The 22,350-nt window shown below is 44.2% G+C and overlaps 1 protein-coding gene across 2 annotated transcripts in view; it reads left to right on the top strand.

Annotated features, from left to right (window-relative positions):
• SOBP (sine oculis binding protein homolog) overlaps positions 1 to 22,350 on the top strand; it is a 119,507-nt gene that overhangs the window by 49,645 nt on the left and 47,512 nt on the right. Inside the window, exon 5 of one of the 2 annotated variants that reach the window (XM_052781379.1) lies at positions 17,265 to 17,360. The exons of the other annotated variant lie outside the window; for it this stretch is intronic. Within the exon in view, the coding sequence (XP_052637339.1) occupies positions 17,265 to 17,360 (96 nt within the window). The remainder of the gene's footprint in view (positions 1 to 17,264; positions 17,361 to 22,350) is intronic. 2 annotated transcript variants of the gene reach the window in all.

The raw sequence follows: 22,350 nt of genomic DNA, 5'->3' as shown, positions 1-22,350 counted from the left end.
GTCAGCTTGTTTTGCTCCAGGAGTTGAGGACCTGCCTCTCCGCCTTTGCCGTTTCATGAAGTTTCACTGTGGAGACTTGATCTCCAACCATGAAAGCTATTTCAGATTTGCTAAGAGCACTGCAGCTTCTGCACCCTGGGAGCCCATGGAATGAAAGCCTTTGCGTGCGCGGCAGGCTCGGCTCTGCCGCTTTCTGCTGTGTGGCTAAAAGTAGCCAGCATAAAAATTTGCTGCCTTTCTTGTTGAGTGGTGGCTTTTAGAAATCAGTCTGTCTCCTGCATATCAGAAGTAATGAGTATAAAGGAGCCGTGTGCTTTGTTATCACGAGAGGATCCCCTCGGAGGGATGTTTAGAGTTTAGCCTACTTCCGAAAGTGGTGGTTATTTTTTCATGATAATCGCCACTGGCCGATACCCAGCCTGGCAGAGAAACTCCAGAAGTCTGTGCTTTCAGCCTCGGTGGGTGAACCTGGCACCCAGTTATTTTTAGCATATATTGTGCATGGATTTCTAGCTGCCTCTCAATGATGTGAAAGCTCTTAATTGAATGTAATCCATGAAAGATTTATTCTCCCAATCAGCTTTCTCACAGGAAGTTATTTTAGACTCATCAGATTCCAGCTGTTGCTTAAATCCATTCAGCCATCAAGCCTGTCAATTTTATTGTGAGTATTCCAGGTCGGTTCCCTGCCGAGGCCTAGACGTGGGCCTCCTATTCTTCTGTTTTCCATTTAAGTCAATCTGTACACTAACACAGGTCTTCCCTGGTGTGTGGGGAGACGAGCAAGGATGTGGAAAAAATGGAAGTTGGTCTGATCTAGCTGATTCAACAAGGGTGGTTTAAAAACCCCTTTTCAGCTTTGTTCTTAAGATCTTCTGCTTCCCACAGTGATCTTTCTACAGCAGCCAGCACTTGATGCCCAAGAGGGATGAAAAATGATTCAAAAAGAAAATAAAAAACACATAGACTTTTGTGAGCTCTAGCAGCATTTGACCAGCCTCAGCTACATGTGGCAGCTCCACCCTCTTGTGAAGCAACTCAGTTGTAGTTTTAGGATGTTAAGGTTTGACTTTAAAGTTTCCAGTTGCTTCTCATGAGCGGTGGAACTAAACCTAGAAATTCATGCTCATCCATGCATATATGCACATGGCGAGGCCGCTGTATCTTTTCCTCTGAACCATCTAAAGAGAAATGGCATATCTTGGCACAGCCAGTAAGTTTTACTTCTTTTCCATCACTACATTCTCCTTTCTTTGTCTCAGAGCTGCATAAATGTTCCCCACTCCACCTCTTATCACAGTATGTGACTGACTGTAGCAAGAGACTGTGGATTTGGGGGTCTCATAGAAACCAATGGAGCTATTGAAGGTTATTTTGAAAGACCTGGGTAATATAGCTAGTAAAACTGTAGTATCAAAGTTTGTTAAAAGTGTGTCCAAGGCTAGTATTTTCTTTTCTTTTCTTTTTTTTTAATCCCAGTTTTAGTAAAGAAAATGTTAAAGTTCCTGCTGAGGGTCTAGACAAAATCATTTCCTAACATCTATAATTGCCCTTTCCCTTCCCGCTCATGTGTTAAAGGGAAAGTGTCTATGTTGTTGGTAATACTTTAGGAAGCTCCCATTCCAGTAGTGGTGTTATCTAGGATGCTCATTTGTAATTGTCTGAATTCCTCTGAGCAGCTCTGCATTCCTTAGATTGGGAGAGAAAGATTTAAACTCCTGCTGAAAGGCATCATGAGAGTGATGACATTTCTCGTTACTTCATGTATCTCTAGGAGTATAATCTAAGTTGGTTTCCTGGATAGCCATATAATTGAACTCAGAAATGTAGGAAAAATAGAAGAAAGAAAAATTAGGAATCAGAGTGAAATGTATCTCTGTTGTACTCCTCGTTATATTTGCATGTTTCTGTGTGGATATTTACGTGTTTCAAGTCCAGTTGTCCCATTTTGGCCCAAGTCAGGATGTTCAAAGTTGTCGAGTTTCAAGAGTGCTTCACTTTCTCACAACAGGAGTAGACACCCAGAAAATTTTTTGTGGTGTGAACAGATACCTGGAAGGCCAGAGAAGCTGTGACCTCCTGGCTTTCAAAAGCTCTTCAGTGACAAACCTTTCCTAGAGCATGTATAAGAAGAAAAGCTAGTCCATGCCCAGTACCATCAGGAGATATGCATATGTGTTTTGCCCTTCCATCTCTCAGCCAATGTGTAGTGTAACCAGGTGTGCTAGCTGCGCATGTTAAATTCAACCCCTGTGTCTGAAGTATCTCACCAGTTTCAGAAACAATTTCTTTACCTTTTTCTGGAGGTAGAAATCATAGCCCCAACTAATTTCCATGGGTTACTTTTGAGGTTTGAAAACAGATCCAGAGTTCCCGTGTCCAAAGTCAATTCCTAGAGCTTGACTGCAGAGAGGCACAAATGTCCCAAAACTCTAGCTGAATTTAGCCTGCAGGCCACAGGCCAGACTCATGGCTCTTTACATCAAGGCCACCTCTGTACCAGTTCCTTGAAACTACTCTAGTGTGGGAGCAACTTGTACCATTGTTGTTAATAGCTGATGAATGTGTCCTTCCAGAATGCATTACTCTCCTCCTGGATTTGTGCATAGTTTTGGCCTGCACACCACCCAGCTTGGTGACTTGTTCTCCAAAGAGTTATTTTCTTTCATTTGTTTTTGCACATTTATTGAACCTGCAGCTTTTTGCATTGTGAGAAACAATGGATAGTTAATGGATAGTTAGTAGCCACTTTTTTTGGTAACAAAAATATGGGGATTTTTTTTGGTAACATAGAACTATAGCGGCCTACATAGACTACTATCATATTCATTCTCAACTTTTTTTTTTAAAAGTGGATAAGTCCTTGTTGTTTAATATCTTACGTAAGAGCTGTTCCAAACCTCTGATTACCCTTCCCTGATACTATTTCCTTTAGTGCAAACCATGGCCTGGTTTTAAGGAGGGGCCCGCCATGTGTTTAAAATAACATTTGAAAAAGGTTTATCCAGTGTGGAGATGCAATTAAAGTCGGTTATTGATAATGAACTAACAGCAGCAGCAATTAATGCTCGAGGCAAGAACTTGTTATTTTCCCCTTTCCTTGCTTCTCTTTTCATATCTTTGATAGGAGAGGTGACAAAATGTCTGGCTGAGCCTTAAATTGCTGTTTCTAGTTTGTCTCCCCTCAAAAGTGTGACAGCCGTGTCCCCCTTCCCGTTTGCCAAGGAGTAGGCAGGGAGTCACCCGCAGGGCTCGGGGAGAAGGCGGTGGACACGGGGCGATGGCAGAGCCATGCAACTATGCTCCCGTGAGACAAGGCAGACAAGCTAAACTTGTATTCCATCCTCCGCAGTGACACACTGTGCAAGGCAGTTGTCCTTCCAGGGGAGTTCCAGGGGCACAGGGCTGCAGTGGGAGTGGGGTGAGAGCCAGTGCCCTGCCACAGGACTCCTCCGATGCCTTTTGGGGAGCCCCGTGGAGCAGCTGGGTTTGGAGGTGCCATCATGACTGTGTCGGAGGAGGGAAGCCCCCTCTCAGCTGAGGGTTGTGGTGGACGCTAGGAGAATGCTTCCTCGTGAGATGCCTTTCTCCCTCAGCTCCTGTTGGCAGGACGATTAAGTTCCTCCTTCCCCTTGGGATCAGGTGGGCTCTTGCCTGAGAGAAATAAATTTGGGTGAGGAGCAGAAAAGAGCGCAATTCCCCTGGCCGAGTGCCTGTGGGATGCCGAGGTGCTCTCCCACCGTGAGGTTGTGCTCTCCACAATCCATGGCTGTCAAGGAAGCTGCTGGGCCCAGAGGCCCACTTTGGGACCCAGTATCATCTCATGTGGGGCAGGACAGGAGGGATTTTTTCTCAGACATTAGCCGAGGCTTCCTCTGGCCGGGGAGCCCTCACAGCATGCAGGGGAAGCACAAAGGTCAGCCCTGACAGCTCCAGTGCTTAGCTGCGTGAGGAGTTCATTCCTATGGGATCAGGGAGGAAATGTGGTCTCCAGTCATGGCTTTCTTATTGGGACAGTTCCTCTGTGTCCTAAAAATGCCATCCCACCTTGTGTTTCCCTTCCCTCTTTTGCTTACTCATCATACTTCCTCTACCTACACATACATGAACATAGGGAGTCCAACCATACATAGGAAAGGAGATGTACTATGATCTCACCTAGCTCAGCACTGCACAGTGAGATATATGTAAAAAAACCCCGGAACGGTGGACATAAAGGCCAAACTCACTTAGCAAACCTGTCACACACCCACTCCCACTGCCTTCGGGGGAGTACCCCTGGAGGGACTAGTGGCCCATTGCTCCTCAGATTGTTCTCAACAGGGTGATACTGGCCACTGCTGGAGGCAAACCTGGGCCAGGGTACCTTAGATCTGACCCAGTGTGGCTGTTCTTACTCGGATTAAAATAAAGAGTCCCTGTTTCGAGGTTGTGGTGGAAGAAAAATCTACCAGACATCTGGTCCAACCAGTGCAGGAGAGTTTCCTACCATATGTTTCCACTACCTTCAGCCCCAAGAGCTGGGAGAGTAGGAGACACAGGACTGATCACAGCTTGAAGGGTACTGTGCTGGGCGAGGAAGAGAGCCTCGACCGCTTTTTGGCTCTTGCCCATCCCCTCCTTGAATCCCTTCCTAGCGCAGGCTGCCTGCGAGTGCAGTGGGGCACCAGGGGGGTGATTTACGTGTTTGCTTGCTGGAAGCCATGCGCCGGGGTTGGGAATCATTGTCCTAGAACAAACCATCGATGCTATTTCTGACCCACAGCAGCAAAAGCCCAAAACATGAAGTTAGGGCTGACACTCCTTCTTTAACTTGAGCCACTGTGCTTTTCATCACGATGCCAGGAGTTGTCAGCTTTAACTCTGGCTTTTTTTGGCTTGTGTCACAACCTAATAAGTTATAGGCCAGCTTCTCCTGTCGATGTTTTTGCTGCACAGAAGGCTTCACATTTTGTAAGCTTTTACAGCACAGCTGTGCTCAGAGATAAAACAGAATGTGTATACAGTACAGTATGCATTCAACTGATGCACTAGATTCTTCCCACCATATGTATGGAGTGGTGTGCATTTCACTCCAATACCTCACTGCCAAAACTGCCAGAAGCAAATAAACAAATGGCGGAAGAGAGACACCATATGACGCAGTGCCAGGCACATGACCTAGACTTTCAGAAAGAGACCCTGGCTGCTTTTAAAGGATTATAGTGGTCCAATTTTTTAAACCTCGCCTCCCACTGTGTGAAATGTTCTGCCAGTGTATGCTGTGAAGTGTGCCGGTTGTTAAAGAACACTCATAGATTTCCCCTTCCTGCTGATGTTGCAGCTCCTCGTGCTCAATACTCATTTCCCCTTTCTTCGATGCCAGTGATTCCCTATCAGGTTCCTAAATTGAGAGAGAGGAACAATGGAGATGTGTGAAGTAGTCTAATTCTGGAAGGAATGCTACTGTAAAAAGGCAGAACACATGTAATTAGGATAATGAGATTAATAATATTAGGAACAATTTAACGATTAATATATAAACAATGCAAGTGAGACAAATGGTTGTTCCATCTCGTTCCCCACAAAAAAAAGTCACTATGTTGCATTTCACAGCATTGATGGTGAAGATGCCTGTAATAAACTGACACAAACGTTAATTACATGGTTAGATGTAATTAATTTAAATTGTAATTCTATTCCTGGAACTCACACTCTGAATATGAAAAGAGGATTCCTTAGGTTCTTTTCTCTCTGACCAGCCTGTTGCTAAAGAAAAGACGATGACGGCCACCACCACGGTGCTCCTCCTGCTAGTAGTACTGGGAAACATGGGTGGATTTTCCTGTCTATTGGCCTCAATCTTATGTTAGGCTGAACATCTGTCGCTAGCCCGGTGGTTATCTTGCTAGCTCTGGCCTTTTCCTAAGCTTAGCTTTACTGGTGATTGTGTGAAGGCCAAGCAGGTGCTTTCTTCACTTTAGAGAAGCTTTAGGCACAGATTGAACTGCTTTAAGAACAGCAGAGGTCAAGACTGTTACTGATACCCAATGCAAAATGGTCTGGATGCAGGCAAGAGAATTGGGTCTTGGATTTTGATGGAATCAGATATGGAATAAAAAATTATGTTAAGTTTTTCAGATAGCAGCAATATTCAGTAGAGTAAGAATGTGCTTGAAGTGTTTATTTAGAGCTGGTTCTTTGCTTGATGCTTTTGTACTTCTGTGTAGTAGTAGTAATAACAGCATCAGTTTCCCCCAAGCCTTGCTGCCTCCTACAGTAACATACACTGTGACCAAGATAAAGATCTCTACATCTTGGTCAAACAACGGGGAATTTGTGGAGCTGTGCACGGCGGCTGAAAGGCCAAAGGCCACATTTCTGCAGGCTTCTCCAGACTCTGCTTAGACAGAGATGTCATTTCGACTGTGCCCTAAAATGAGATAGATAAGTCTCTGCACTGGCGACAGAAGAGGCGAGCACTTGATTTACAGCCTGGGAGAGGAGACACACCAGGAGTACTTCGTTCTCTGATTATTGCAAAGCCCACCTGGCTGCTTCAAGCCCAGCCCTTGAACAGAGGAGCCAGGGGCACTCACGGTGCAGGGAGTGTGATTTTGGCAGCTCCCAGCTCTGTGGCTGTGGTACCCGCTTTGCAGAGCGATGTTCTAGCTCCATCTCTTTTCTTCCCTTTGGAAGCAGTAGCTCTGTCTTTGAGGTGAATGGGACAGACCTGTGGCAGCAGGCCTATTGCATAGGCCACCAGCTGGACGTCAGTGGGCCCAGCAGCACAACGGGTATACATTTGTGGTGATACCGAATAGTCCATTGGACAGTGAGGAAACATTAAAGAAGGCCAGAGCTATAAACAAGGTTATCGGCTAAGTATTTGTTGGAGGTGTTGGGCAAGTAGGATTTATATAAGGGGCCAGCACATGAGAGGCTGGAATAAACCCCTGGAAGCTTTAAAAAGCTGATAGTGCCACCCTGAAATGGTAGGGATGGCATGGACAGACTCATGCATACTCACGAGGAAAGAGCAGTGCTAGCTGGGAGCGTGCAGGGGTCTGGTGCAGCTTCAAGGGATGCCTGTCTTTAAGAGTTAGAATAGTATAATTTTTTTTTTTTTCTGTAACAACAATGCACAGAGTTAAAAACAAAGGTGCAGTCTGATAAACCCTGGAGCCTGAAGTAAACTGTTGGGAATAGTTAGAATTGGATTCCTTTAGGCTCAGAAACCTGGCCAAGGATCTACCTGCAGCTGCTCCCCATGGAATATGGTAGCGAAGGAAACTGGGAAGACAGAGGCGTTTTTCAGCACATTTCATCTTACTATGACAGAAAGGAGAAAACTCAGAATGGGACTTCTCAAATCCCAAGGCAAGTTGGGAAGATAAATTATAGTTGGTTGCCTCCCATTGCCTGAAAAGATCTGTGTGCTCTGAACTTTCTTAGGAGTTTCAACAGACAGTTTCCTCGTTTTAGACATGATATATGTTACTGGAATCCCTCCAGGTGACAGAGGGTTGCAGTGGGCAGTGGAAGACACAGGCATGCCATTGTGATTTAGAAATAACCGTCTGCCAGCATTGGGAGCAAGCTCAGAGGTGTTTGAGTTACGTCCTGTTTGTCAGTGAGAGCGTGGCATCCCCTGTGGTCATGACTTCTTCTTCTTTAAAGAAGAGTGGAAATCCTGGAAAAGGAGGGCTACCTCATTTGGACTGTATCAGCCTATTACTCTGCAAAATGTCTTTGAAAGTAAAACTTTGAATAAAAGCCTTAAAAAAAGGTGGCGGGGGAGGAGGGAGAAGTACTGTACCTGGTATTAGACCCAAAGGCAGCAGTGATATTGTGACCTGAGTCCCTGACCTCCAGCTGGGCTGTTGGGAATTACAATGAATAATCCTCACCACCAGCCAGGTTTTGCTTTTGTCCTGCTTATAACTGCCACTATCGCACCTTTTATTGCAGCCATTCATCATGGGCAGAAAGACTGGGAGATGATATTAAGGTTGTAGAAGATGTCGTTTGTATCAAAGCTTCCCCTCCTTTCTTTTGACCCTCTCCTTGCCCCTTCTCCTGCATATGCTCTGTTCCTATTGGGTTTTGCCCCCCTCTCCAGACCAGTCATCCCTTCACCCGGCTGATAAATGATTGCTTTAATAATATTACGGCCCCTCCATTTTCATGTGTGGATGGCCCAAGTGACATGTTGCTTGTAACCAAAGCAGGGAGAGATTTCTATTTTCACCCTTTCAAAGGCCACAAAAAATACAGAGAATAGGATCCTGCCTGTCTTGCACTGATCGCAGACAAGCATTTATTGCTGTGGAGTAGCTTGCAGGTACAAGGAAGCATTTCCCTATTTGAGGGAAAGCTTTACCAACCAGATCTGGTCATTGTTTTTCCTTCTCCGCATTTATTCAAAGTGCAGAACTGTTTATATACCACAAAGATGGGAATTAAAAAGAGTATGTGTAGAATTTACCAGCTGTTTAAGTCTTATTGTTACCTTCTGTATCGATCAAATCCGTTGCCTCTTAATTGGATATTGACTGTTGTGAGGCAAATAAGGCAAGCTGTCAGAGAGGGGAGGGATGGGGCGCGAGGTTTATCTTAATGGTATGTTGATCATGACTAGTCTATAAAAGCCAGTGGGAAAGGAGTTCATTAAACCAGCCTGCAATTGCTTTAAAAAAATATGCTCTGAGTCAAGATGATTAATCATATATGTGACACCGCAATCAGAGAAAACCCGCATTGTTGCTCTGGTATTTACAACGCCAAAGCTTGAAATAAGCAGATGCATTGAAACAAATTCATTAGGGACAGTGATTTGTTTGGTCTGTGAGCCTTAGCTAACTGTAACCAACATTTGAGGATTTTTTTTTTCCTTTACTTTTTTCCCCTTGGTGTTGTGTTTTGTTTTTCTGCCTCCCTGCTTCTCTGGCAGGCTGATTGGAAATGTGTGCTTGCCCTGCACAGTAGTCTCTCATCTGTGCTGGGGAACCCTTGTAGAAATGGCAGCAGTGAGAAGGGATACTTGAGCTACCTGACAGTGAACCGCACAGAATACTTTGGAAAATGCTTTTATCTCATAAATTATAATAAGCAGGGAATGTGAAGATAGAGGGAAAGCTTATCGGCTACACTGGTGTGAGCTACCCATTACAAACATGGAATCTGCTGGGAAGTCTCTAGTATATTTTCATTTCTCTCCTAGCCATGTTTTAGGCTGCATATTGAATACGTTGCAATAACTGTCAAGCACGGTCCATTAGTGTCTCTGGATCAGGCCTATCATGAATCAGAAGGGAGATTAGTAGGATAGGCTCACTTTTATGAGGGTCCCATGCAGCTGTGACTTGTCGAAGAAACATTCAAAGGGACAATAAACAAAGTTTATTTCAAATTATCTCCATGTTGTGTGTTTGTTATCGTATCTATTCTTTGGCAATTTGGAGCTGGTTATTAAAAATTTATGATATGGGTAAAGGTTTGTGCAGTTTGAAAAATTAGCTTTTGAGGCAGCCACCTGAACACTTCTCATATATCACCATGCCGTGAACTGTCAGGGAAAGGGTAGTGCAGTGCCACGGAAGCCAGTAAAGCTGCAGAAACTGCCTGGTTATTAGCTGATAGAGGAAGGAAAAAGGTGCGTAAGTCTGGAATGCAATGGGAAAATGAGGTTTAATGGGGAGTTTTCATTTGACAGCATAAGGCAGTTCCCTGCTCGAGCAACTGGATCGAGGCTGGACCACCTTCACTTGCTCGTGGGCTCGAGTCATTTAATGTCTCAATCCTTCTACTCCTCTTCCTATAAAAATTAGAAGAGTGGTCCAGGGCAGTAGACACTGCTCTTTTTGCTTCAGTTGCTCTTTCTGAATGTATTGCAAAACTGAAGGCAATCATCAGTTTTTCCTAAGTATTTTATGACTGTGGTAGAAGGGGCTATAAATGTACAGCATTGCAAGCTGTATATAAAGAAAATCCTGATTTTGCCTGGAAGGATGAGATGTCCAGCAGGAAATCAGGGTTATTCTATAATGTATATGAAACAAAACTGGGGGAAGGGGAGAAAAAGGTGTGTAGAATCCAGAAAGCTGACTCTTCCTTTTTTTTTGTCTAAGTTTTGAGTGACTTTTAAAGGCAGTAGGATGAAAGTTACGGCTTTAGCAGGCAGTAGGGTAGCACTGTTATTAGTACTTCCTTTTGATTCACTTATAATATTACTTACATTATAACAGAGTTTGCAGCTTGCATTTTAAATATAAACTGTGGATAATTTTATACCATGAAATTCTGAGCAAAAAATGTAATACATAAAGCTGGACCATTAGGAGCCATAGCCTGTGGAAGACAAGCGTTATTCAAAAAAAGAAAAGATCCATAAATAACCATTTATCAGATTTTCAGGCACATTTGTTTGGATTTTTTAGTGTGCTTCAGTTATGCAAGAAAATGAACGTGACATTCCTCAGTTGCTTTGACGAGGATAATTTCAGAAACACTGCTCTATCATTCCACAGATTGGCACCTTCTCCTTCTTTATCGTAACGCATTTTTTCTGGGGCAGCTTTTCTCAGCAAAACTGCCTGTTTCCCAGGAGTTTTTATACCTGTTCAGAAAGGGACAATGAGGGGGTGTGGGTTGGGTTTGGTTAGAATAGCAAGTTTGACCTGGTGACTGTTTATTTTTGAAGTCAGGGAGTATTTTTTCTGTTAGCACAATGAAGAAGATTGCAGGATATTCTGAATTATGTATTTTCTCCATTTTTAATCACACTAGCCAGATCACTGGCTCCCGAAGGCATTTCCACACCAAACCTTCTCCTAAACATGTGGACTCAAGATGCTTTTCTAATCCAGTCTGCCATTAGTGGTGTTGCGTTCAGATTTTGTATTCATTTTTGAAATAGCAACTAAAATTTGAACAAAGGTTAGAGTTTGGGTCCAGATTTGTCACTGTGTATGATGGACATATCACAGTAAAGCATAAGCAGCTCTTACCAAGAGGTACGCCAACGATAGGTACGCCTTTTCTTGCTGTGGATGCCTGTAGGGAATTGAACTTCAGGCTCTACGTAGGGACTGCATCTTTGCCGGGACATCTTTGCTCCTTCTCAGTGACCATATAACTTCACTCTCTGCGAAAGGGACTCCGCAGCTGTGGAGTCTGTACTGTAATATATAGGAGCCAGCAGCAGCTGAGTGCCAGGGAGAGATTTCAAGGAAGGCTGTGGATAGATCCCAGGCGACAAAATGGCAGAAAGCTGTCTCCAGTGGTGCACCCTCTGCTCGGGACCTGGAGGAGCCACGCGCAGTCCCAGGGTTTTGCTTGTCGCGCTGATATTGTTCGGCTGGTGTCTATCCACTGGTGACTTCCGCCAGTGTAGACAAGATCTCAATTCCTAACTTAAATAACGGGTGGAAATGTGCACGTGTGTGTTGGTACGTGTGTTCGTGTGCGCGTTGGGGTGACGTGTGTGGGGAGAGGAGAGGAGGCAGCAAAAGAAGTCAGCAAAAGCCCATCTGGTTTTCCTCTGCATACTTAATAAGGAAGTTATAAGAGGGCATATTCCCAATTTCTTTTTAACTTTGTAGATCACCTCCAGTAGACAGATTGTCTCGTGGACCACTTCCCCTCCCCTTGGCGATCGAATAACATTCCTGTGGTGACTACAGCAGTTGCTTACATGGAAAAATAACATTAGGAAAGTATTTAATGTATTTTTAGCTGTCTTTAAATGCATTTTAGCAGCTGGAAACAAGGGGAGTTAGTAGCACGTGACCTGCAAGCTCTCCATAGACCACCACCAAGTGTGCAGAGAACCACTGCTGGCAGAGAGACCCCAGGCTGGGAAACGTTGGGTAGGGTGGTCACCTCTAACTTGGGGTGGTCACAGGAGGTCAGACAAAAGCGATAACCTCGATTTTAGTGGGATGTAAATTATAACAATGCAATAAACAACCAGTGTGATTTTAGGTCCTTTATTTTTACTGATCTGAGTTTTGGGAGATTTTATGAAACATTGTTTTGACATGTTTCAAAATACCTGGGACTTTTTCAAAAAGCTTGAGAAGATTTTAGAGGCTTGGAGTGGCAAAATATTACAACTGTAGAGATCAGTGAATAGAGTGCAGCTGAGAGAGGCAACAAGCTTATACAAATACCGCTTATTCCATCACTCCACGAATCAGGAAAATCCTGAAATCCTTGTGAAGAGCAAACCTCTTGTCAAACATTAGTGGGAGCTTTCCCTGCGGGAGGACTTTCCCCGAGCTGAGAGCTCACTCACTCCTATAACTGCAGGGTTGGTGAATGAGGGACGTCCTCTCTGGACCGTCGTCCCTGGCCCTGCTCCACTCCCAGCATGGAGCCATGACCTGGCACCCTGACATCGGGCTACCCCGCTGCCCCAGCCCACAGCAAGTACATTCATATTTCTGGGAAGAATATACTCAACAGATGGAAGTTTAGTACTATTTTTACCGTTGCTGGTACAGTGAATGTAGAGAGCATGACAATTGATTATCTGGGACAACAGAAATGCACAGGAACTAGAATTTCAAGGATTAGGGTCTCCCCAAGGATTTCCTTCGAGTTTCAGTGAAGGGAGAGATAACCTTTGTGGTGGAAACAGAAACACGACTTTCAGTTCCCATCTGCAGCCAGCCTCCGGACACAATAGTATTAAGGGTGATGTGAACTTCCTCTGTTCATCGCCACGGGACAGGAGCCTTGACGCAGTTATCTGCACTTCTATAGCAGTGCTGTTCAATTTCTCGCAGCTTTTTTTTTGTCTTACCAGAGACGTTCAACTAATGCCTGCATTTAATGTGTCTGGGGGTAACGGTCCCATGTTTCATCTGTTTTAAAGGACATTTATGGAAATTAGGTGGCAATTTTATCCCGAGTAAGCAGGCTAATATTCTGTCACTCTGCATTACTCAAGTGGCCATCGCTCTTAGAAAATAGATGTTAGGTGTTTTCAGTTAAGTGGCATTAAACCTTTGTGGACCGAGCAGTAGGATTTCATTGCAAATGCATCGTCCCATTTTAGTGGAAGCTTTGCATTAACAAGTTCCATCTTAAGAAATTATTCTGTTCAACCTGCCTTGTGACTTACACTATCATAAGATCCTGCCCTTAATATTAAAATGTAAGCACAGATTTCCTCTCCCAAGGCTAAGGCTTCATCAAAAGACTTACACCGAAGCTAAGAAATCCTCTGTCTGGATCAAGATAATTTTTCACTGAGAATAAGGAGAAACAAATATCCATGCACTTCAGGGAGGAGGAAATTCTGCTGTAGGTTGTTCTTCCTCCGTCTTGTTAAAAAAGGGAATCTCGACTTAATATATAGTCTGTTTCCAAACTATTGGCATCTTTCACAAATACAGGCTGGCTGGCTTACGAACAGATAGCACAGTTTGTGTAGCCAAAGATAGTTGTCATCATGCACTTATTAATGAGTACACATATCTCTGAACATCAAATGCTGTGCTATTTTCAGAGAGGTCCTTTCAGATCCTGTTTTCTGTTCTTTTTTAAAATTTTTTTTCCTTACCCTCCTGACATTTTCCTTCAAAGCTCAATGGTAGAAAGCAGAGGGGAAAAGGGACCTGGGAAGGGAGATGTTCTCATCTGTCCAGCTTCCCCATGTCAGGAGCTACTCTGTGAGTGTCATTCCTGACAGATGTTTGCCTAATCTGCTCTTAAAAAACTCCAGTGATGGGGCTTTGACAGTCTCCTTAGGCAATCTGCTCCAGCGCTTTGCTGTACCTATCATTAAGAAGGGTTTCCTGATATCTAACCTGCAATTAAAGGCCACGATTTCCCACGCAACCTGTCATCAGGCTGACCTTACAGCCAAGCCAGCCCCACCAAGTCGACTGCAGTTTCCTCGCTAGATCTTCCTTGCCAAGGCTGCTCCTTGGGTAACGTGCTCTCTTCTGCCGGGAGCGGTGTGAGTGCCGCCGGTTTTGTCAAGTGTCCAGCCCGGCGTCCCAAGGGTCAGCGATGGGCAGGTTTCCCTCTCGGATCCCATGCAGCTGACGGGAAGGCGGCTGCCTGCCAGTAGAGGCTATTGAATTAGAAGATTAAGTAAATCCCAGGAGAGGTGCTGCCACAGTGAAGTTGCAGCAGGTTTGCGCTGATAAAACTAACAGCGCTCACCGTGGTCCCAGGCCTTAGAACAGGAGCTGAAGCCTTTTTTGTCCTGGAACAAAATGTGCTGTGCGGACAGTTGTACCATATATTGCATATATGCAATCAATTGCATCTAGCGTTTTGGACATACATTTTTTGATGAGAGCATTTCTGTAACGATTTCAGCAGTTTAAAAGCATTTTAAAAAATCAGAAAGATCACAGGTTTGGCTTGGATTTTTTTCAGTTGCTTCCTTTTAAACAATAGCAGGTGAAATACATGCCATGGCAGGCAGACCTGATGGAGAAGCTGTAGATGCCAGCCTGCTGTGAGTGAGGTCGAGATGCGGGGGAGCTGAGGCGGTCGCTTACTGGTGTGCAGCAGCGATTGAGAGTGAGTCAGTGTAGATACAGGCGTATCACAATATTACCATGGCAAGATAAACTCTGAGCCAGTTTTTTAATACGCTTAGAACAGTGCTGAACATTGTAAGAGTGTTTCCTTCTGCAAATTATTTACAACTGGAAGATGGTAGTAATGAATTAATGGAAAGCAACTGGAGAATTAGCCCTGACTGCTGAGAATAGGTATTTTTTACAATGGAAACCAGCTAGCTAAACTAGGTATACTTTTGCTGCTTTAGTAAATTATAGCATTATGTAGCTAGACTGGTTTTGAGACTAGGAAATTTTGGTGACGTCCGAAGTTAAATAAAATAAGGTTTGGATCAGAAGGAGGGGGGGCATGTTGCCATCAGCAGGGGTGAATAATCTTTGTGTAACTGGCAATTTTGGTAAGCGGGTCAAGGTTGGTGGGGTTTGTCTCTATATTTTGACACATGCATTACAAACACCCTGATATCCATTTCATTTTACAAGGTGTGTGCGTGCACCAAGATAATGCTCCAAAGGGTCACTGGCAGGTTACAATGTGCCAGCCGTCATGTGCACAATGTCTAGAATAGTGCCAAGATACAATTTCAGGGGTCTGGGGGCACCAATAGCATTCCGGGCCCTACACAACACCTGTGCCCCACGCAACATCTTGCTGGCTCTCTGTCACTTAGCATCCCGTTGGCACCTGTGATCTCGAGCTGACAGGTCCATTTCTATTTGTGCAAGGCATTTTTAAGGCATTCGTCCCCCAGTTGTCTCCTAGATGACCTGGAAGAGCTTCAGCGAGTTGCCTGTATTCTTTCATGGAGAACAGGAAAAGACAAAGTTTGTTTTCAAAATGAGAATTGGGGGTTTTTTTACAAAACACAGTCAAATTTGGACTTTGTATTCCACGCAGCATGGGAAGTAGATTTATTGTGTGAGAGAGGTTTCAGTTTCAAACTAATAATTAGAAGAATATATTTAAACCTTTGTCAATATAGGAGTCGTTTCAGGTGCTCAGGAATGCTCTGCCTCTTCCTTGTGGTTTGAAGGAAAAATTTTAGACATTTTCCACCCTGCAGCTATTGAGGGCAGTGAAAGAAAACACCTGTAAGCTGCTAGGAAACGTACAGAATAAACTCGTTTCCCACTTCCCGCTTCTTGTAATAATCATCAATTGTAGGTACTACTCCAAACACACTTTTGGGCAAACTTAGCACTTCTAAAAATGGTATTTTCTGTTGGGCAGAGTTTGTTCACACCCCATGGCTGACAAGCAGAGGCCCAAGTCAAAGCCCGCTGGAGTCAACGGGCTTTCGATGCGGTGCAATCCCTTCATGTTTTCCTAAAAACCCCCGGTGCTGTTAACCCATGGCTCCCCTTTCCCACCCCGTCCCCCCAGGGAGAGGCGGAAGCCTATTTGAAGGCAAACAAGCCGTAGAGCCTACAAGGTGTAAATATCTTTCATAAATGCCAACGCTGAAAAGGCCTGGGCGCCGGGAGTGTGACACACAACGACAGGCAGTTTACGCCGCACGAGGGGGGAACGATACGCCAGCGCTGCCGCAGTGCCTGCATCGCACCCGGGCATCCCTGGACCCCCCCACCCTGGGGAGGGGGACGGGGACGGGGACGGGGACGCGCGGCAGCTGGAGGGACGGGGAGCAGGACTACCTGCTCCTCGCCCCGTCGCCTCCGCCTGCTCCCCTCATCGTCCCCCCTGCTCCGGTTGCCCCCCCCTCTGCCCTCCTCCTCTCCCCAGCTTCTTCGGGCAGGGGCTGATTTAAATAGGTTGGCAGGGAGCCAGGAGCTCATCATTTTAATGCAGTGTAAAATGGAATGTGCATAATTATATGCAAGCCATATGTGAGGGAGACAGCTCAGCTGTGAATTTCGGGAGGCTGCGAGAGGGAGAGAGCGAACAGTCAGGGATCAGATGAGATGGAGCGGAACGGAGTGCAAGTGTCACTCAAATGAACAGTGTAATGAGTGTATTGCTGACACTCCTCCTTTCACCTGCTTCTCCCTTTTGCTTTAACTCCAAAGCAGAAAACGCTGTAGATGAGAAGGGAAAAATACTATCTGCAAGCAGGATTGCTAATGGGCTCTGGTAATGTCTCCATTTAAACTTCAGCTTTCTCAATTAACAGCGTAGTTCCAAATAACTGGTAACTTTTAATGCATCTTTGTCATTAAATATTTTGACCGCATTTGACTGAAGGATCATTGTTCTCACTAGATGATTGCTCCTTTCAAAGCTTCACTTAAACATGGAGGGGGAATCCATTTATCTATAGTAGTATTACATGTAAGTTATGAGTATGAAAACTTATTTATTTTTTTTGGCCTTGCTGTTAAACTGAAAATACAAGTACATTATCTAGGGATTGCTTAAGCATGTCAAAAAGTTTAAACGAGTACGTATGTAATGTAATCCTGAAAAATGCAATGGAGTAAATTGAAACCCTGAGTTACTCACACTTTCCAGCTCAAATATTTGATTTTGGGTTTGTCTTTTGTTGTTCTAATTATTACACCACAATGAATTTGCATGTTCAACCTAAGCTATGTAAGAAAACAGCATCCCAAGTTCTCATATCTAAAAGGTGTACTGCGTATTTAAAGAATCTTTCTAATAATGTTATATTTTGGGATTCCCGTCTGTTTTAATGATCTGAGCTGTTATGCTTTTAGCTATTTTTTTTTTTCCTTCCATTATTTGTAAGTCCCTAAATAGGCCATTATATTTCCCTTCAGGCTAGAGATGAAGATGGACATGCTGAAAATTTTCCCCAGCAGCACTATGCTAAGGAAACTCCAAGACTTGCCTTCAAGAATAACTGCGAACTACTTGTAAGAATAACATACTTACAACAAGTCTAGTTTGTTACTTTAGCACAGTGAAAACAGTTTTTTTTTTTTTGAAAGGCTTTTGTTCATTATGACATACATTATGAAATATCATAGGTTTTTTTTTCCTGTTTAGCGTTCTAATGCTAGTTCTGCTATCCGTGAACAATTTAAGATCTCAAATTGCTTGAAAACTCTCTTATATTTGATGACAGCACGTGAATGGCCTTGTCGTACTACCTTGTGTCACACGGTAAATCAGGGAGAGCCATGCAGGGAGTGGCTGGTGATGCACGAAAAGCCCCCCCCCCCCCCGAGGAGCCCCAAAACTCACTCTCCCATCCACCTTTTAGCTCTGCCATGTATTCGGGCGGCGGCACCATGTTTTGTTCTGCTGCCACGCAGTACTCCCTTTAGAGCTCTCCTATTCCTCCCCTTCCTAGCTGCATGCAGGCGGGAGCATCCTCTCCTCTCCACTCCTCTCCTCTGCTGCGGGGAAAGAGCAAAAGCCAGGAAAGCACACACAGGGAGCCTGGAGTGTTTACAAGCCGTAAGAGAGATGATATCAGCTGTGAAAAGATCTCTGTTCCAAGGCAGGGTTAATTTGCTGTTCATTTTAGCATTTGCAGCTAGGCACAATTAAAAGCAAGCAGGAATGCTTATTATATTTCTATTAAATGAATCTGTTGGGACCTAATGTTCTTGATTAGCTTGCGAAAATGAGTGCTCCACAATGAGTTTTTCTGTTTGCCTAAAGTAAACAGAGAATGAATTGTAATACATTTAAGAGAGATTCACGCATGGCTTTCGTAAAGAGAGTTTTAAATGAATTGGTAGATCTCTCCCTCGCATTCGCCTTTCTTCTCGGCTGTATTTAAGTAAAATGTATCGTTTGGCTAAATGGAAATATTTGTGGAGAGTCAGAACACGGGGTTATATTTTGAAACAACAACACGTTTTTTTTTCGTTATAACTATAGAAGAGGTGGGTGGTGGTGGAGGAGCAAGCTGTGTTTCCTCTGCATTAAAACCCGTGTCTGCCTCTCCTGTAGAGGATGCAGGGCCAAATGCTAATCTTGGTGTCCCAGGTGCGACATCCAGCGAAGTCGAGGTGATGAGCTGACGTAACGCCGTGCTGAAGCTGGCCCCCAGATTCAGGCAGTTGATCAGAGAAGCCAGGACCGGAGGGCAGCAGCCCAAGGAGTGCAGAGCATCTCGGCCACACCTGCACTAGTGGGCCCACAGGCTCTCCTACTGCCCAGGCATCCCCTGTGCTGAGCCAACCCCCAGTTAGGTAATGACAGTGCTTTTTAGAGCCACAGGTGTCACTAGAAAGGGTCAGTTTGTTCCCACTATGATTCTTCCCAGCCAAAAGCAACGTGACCCATAAGACCTGATCTTGCTTCCTCTTAAACCCCTTGCAAAGTTCCTGTTGGTTTCAGGGGCAGCAGGGTTACGTCCTAAGGGGAGGAAACTAGACAAACACAAAAAGCGATTCCCTGGTGCAGTCACAATTCTTGTGCCAAATAAGTGAAACTGTTTCTTCAAGGCCATGCTTAATTACTGTGCCACTGGTCAAATCAGGCCTGACGAAGCATCACGGCACACCAAGATGCCCCCAAAGTCAATAGGGCTTCTTGGTGTTGGAGGAGTTCAGGACTAGAGTTGGGAGACAACACGATATAAAATAAGTCATGTATTATTTTGATTGAAAAATCTGCTTTATTTTTAGTGCAAGCAAGCAATGAACCAATTAACCCTCTTTGTGCTATTAAAATCAAGCACTCTTTTAATGCCCAGTTAATTATTCCTCTATTAATATGCATTTAAGTTTTTGCATTATTATATCACTCCTGTACCTGGCAAAAGCTCAAGTCATCCAAGTTAGTCTTCCATGTGCTTTTTTGGACAAGTTTCAGTTCTTGTTTAAGGAAGTAATAAAAGCAATTTGTCATAGTTTTATTTTTCCTATGCTATTGGAAACAAAATTGGCAGGGATGTAATCTGTACTCAATTTGTATGTGAAAAAAATAGTAGAAAAATAATGAATATGTGCCTCTGCTATCTTTAAAGATGTATTTTAGGAACTTTCAGTGAAAATATGATGTTGAGCCTAGGCTTTGGTGGTGGGGGAACTAGTGTTATTTGTCGAAGATGCTACATGTTTCACAGTGAGGTAGTGGTTTTCTTTCTGTATTTTTACTTTTTGGGAAACAATGCTATATTAAAATGTGCTTGAGAGTAAAGCAAATTTCACAGGAACTGGCCATTAAGACAGCATCTTTCTCCTAAAGGCTAGTCAGTATTTCTACGTTTATGCTAGGAATTGTCTCCTTGGGAGGGGAGAGGGGAAAAAAAATATGAAAGAAAGGAGTGGGCACAGCTGCTTCCTCTAAAAAAACCATTTTCCCGATGGTAAAAACTTACCCAGATTCTAACAGTGCAAGTCAGATGCTGGCTGAGCAAAAAGCTGAGATTTTTTAAATGAAAGAAACTGAAACTTGGTTATGCTTTTGAGAATTGGGAAATCCTTGGAGTTTTCTCAGTGCAGTTGAGAGTAAGTACTGTAATAGCCTGTCAGGTGAAATTGGAGGCTTCGGCTCAAAAGTGCTTTCTTTGCTTTAGGGTTCAGCTGCCATTTTCCAGCAAGGTTTGTTCCGGCAAGCACAGGCTCCTCTGTCTGGGAAATGCCTGTGCTGGGAGGGTGCTGCCAGGCAGGATCCAGGGGCTGGGGTGCTGCTGCTGGGGTCTGTGTGCCAGGGCTCTCCCGCAAGAACCGTGCTACACCGGCTGAATCTTAACATCCCAGGTCACAGGCACACACAGCAAGCTTTAAATCCTCAGTCCTTGGAGAGATTTGAAAGCGTAGTAACATAGAGTGTTACAAATTGTATGCTTTCTTCATTGCTTACTCCTCAGAAGAGGAGATAATTTGGGTAGTGAGGTACAACTCAGCTATTTGGGGTTTTTTTGAGAGAGCGAGCTTGATAGGAAGTAGGAGGAAGAAAGAGGTATAATTTAGGCAAAAGAAACCCCTGAAGTGCTTACGGTAGTTCTGAGCGTCAAGAAAAGCAGTGACAATTAAAGATTTTGGTTGGTGTAGAAAGCCATTGTGCAGTTATGGGATTAGGTTAGGGTGTTCACTTCCTGCGCTAAATCCAGATACGTCGTGTCGTGCCGTTTGTCGTAGAGCACAGGAAACAAAGTGGTTAAGGTGCTCTAGTCAGTGAGGACATCAAATTTTCCTTGTGAACTTTTCAGTATTTTTGAGAATCATGTTTTCTTAAGTTTAGCTACCCACGATGAGTACCAGGAACCACATAAAACAAATTTATTTTTGAAGAGCCAGGCCAGCATGCTGTCTTGGCCAGCCATCCACTCTTCTCCCATAGGCGCTGCCTCAGGATTTTAATTTCTTATTCCACGAGTGGCTGGAAGCTTTTCTTTCGGGCACAGCTCTTTGTTTCCAGAAGGAAAAGGCAGAATTTAGTCCTCTGGAAGCTGATTGTCAAGGAGCAGTACAGTCCAGCTAATAGTGGATGTGGGGAGTGAGATGGGATTAGCTGCGGAGAAAGGGTAGGCTGGAGTGAAAAGGCCAGTGAAAAGCCCACAGCCCCGGCTCTAGCCGGCTGAAATTCCTGAGCCATTGCCTAGAGAAAGGAAAAATCAATCTGGCACCTACCCAGGTTAGTCAGGGTAGGAAGAGCCATGCTTGGATGCCTTTTAACAAAAGTGGGAAAGAAAAACCAACAGTTCATCCTCCCCCCTCCCTCCAGTTACCCAGAATATTGAGTCAAGGTTTCAGATTGGCATGCTGCTGTATGAGCAAAGGAGGGTTTGATGGGTTAAGGAAATTAAACACCAGGTTGCTTTCCAGATCATTTGTTTATGGAGATGATCTGAGTACCACCCACCGCTATAGGATTATATGTAAAGCAAACAAATAACCAAACAAAACATAAACACCCTGAAAAAAATTTCATTTCCAGTCTCACACCCAGCTGTGATCCATGGTTTTCCTGCAGTAAAATCATGATCTTTTTCTCCTTGGAATCAAAAAGCCTGCTCCTAGTAGTTCTGCTCTGGGAGGATAAATTTGTGAGTCCAGTATGCGATGAATTATCAGGTAGTCCTGGTGCTTGGAAGCTGTTATGTAAAAGACACAAAATAAAACATGCTTGTTATTGGATTTAATGCAAACTCACCTACGGCCAGTTATCTTTAATCACTAAGAAAAAGAGGCAGAGAAAGCTCTGAAAACACAACTACAACTGAAACATGAAAGGTAGAATACTCTCCTATGAAAAAAAGGCCTTTGGGGAGGCTATGGCAAGGCTGAGAGGAGCCAGAGCTACAGCTGATGCTTCAGTTGAAGTCATGTTGCTTTGCTCTGCTGTTCCAGCGCTAGAGGCAGGGTCAGGAAGCATGGCACGTGTGGGGCATCCGGACAGGGCAGCAAGGATGCCGGCAGGTTAACCTCAGTGTTACGGTACTGGAATATGGGAAAGATTTCATACCTACAAGACTGATTTTAAAAAGCACTGAGAATATTTGTGGTCAGATGAGGCCAGTAGGTTTTGTAGTTGTAGTCAAATTAAATGTAAATATACATATTGGTATCCTTTGGAGGCCATGAGAGTTTTGGTTTCAGAAAGTGAGGTTTGAATTCTTTTTTTTTTAAGGTACCTGTCCTGTTCCCTGTGCCCCAGTGTCAAGCAACACTGCTGCCTGTTAGTGCTTCAGCATTAAAAGAAAATACCTCTCCATCCATTTATAATCACAGTGCCTTCAAAGGACTGAATTAGGGGGAGATAGCTTTGCTCATCCCTTCTCTTGGCTTTCCACCCTTTTTGTCTCCCATGCTGCCTCCTTATTCTTAGCAGCAAGGAGAGAGACAGCAAAGGCTCTTCTTCCCTTTGTAGCTCTCCCTGGCTCTTCCTTCACCCTGTTAGGTGCAAACCGGCAGAGGGAGCGGCAGAACGCTTCCTTCATCC

The sequence above is a fragment of the Harpia harpyja genome, chromosome 3 (genome assembly GCF_026419915.1).
Source record: "Harpia harpyja isolate bHarHar1 chromosome 3, bHarHar1 primary haplotype, whole genome shotgun sequence".
Classification (NCBI taxonomy): Eukaryota; Metazoa; Chordata; class Aves; order Accipitriformes; family Accipitridae; genus Harpia; species Harpia harpyja.
The sequence above is the reverse complement of the archived record's forward strand: the minus strand, read 5'-3'. Positions and strand labels throughout refer to the sequence as shown.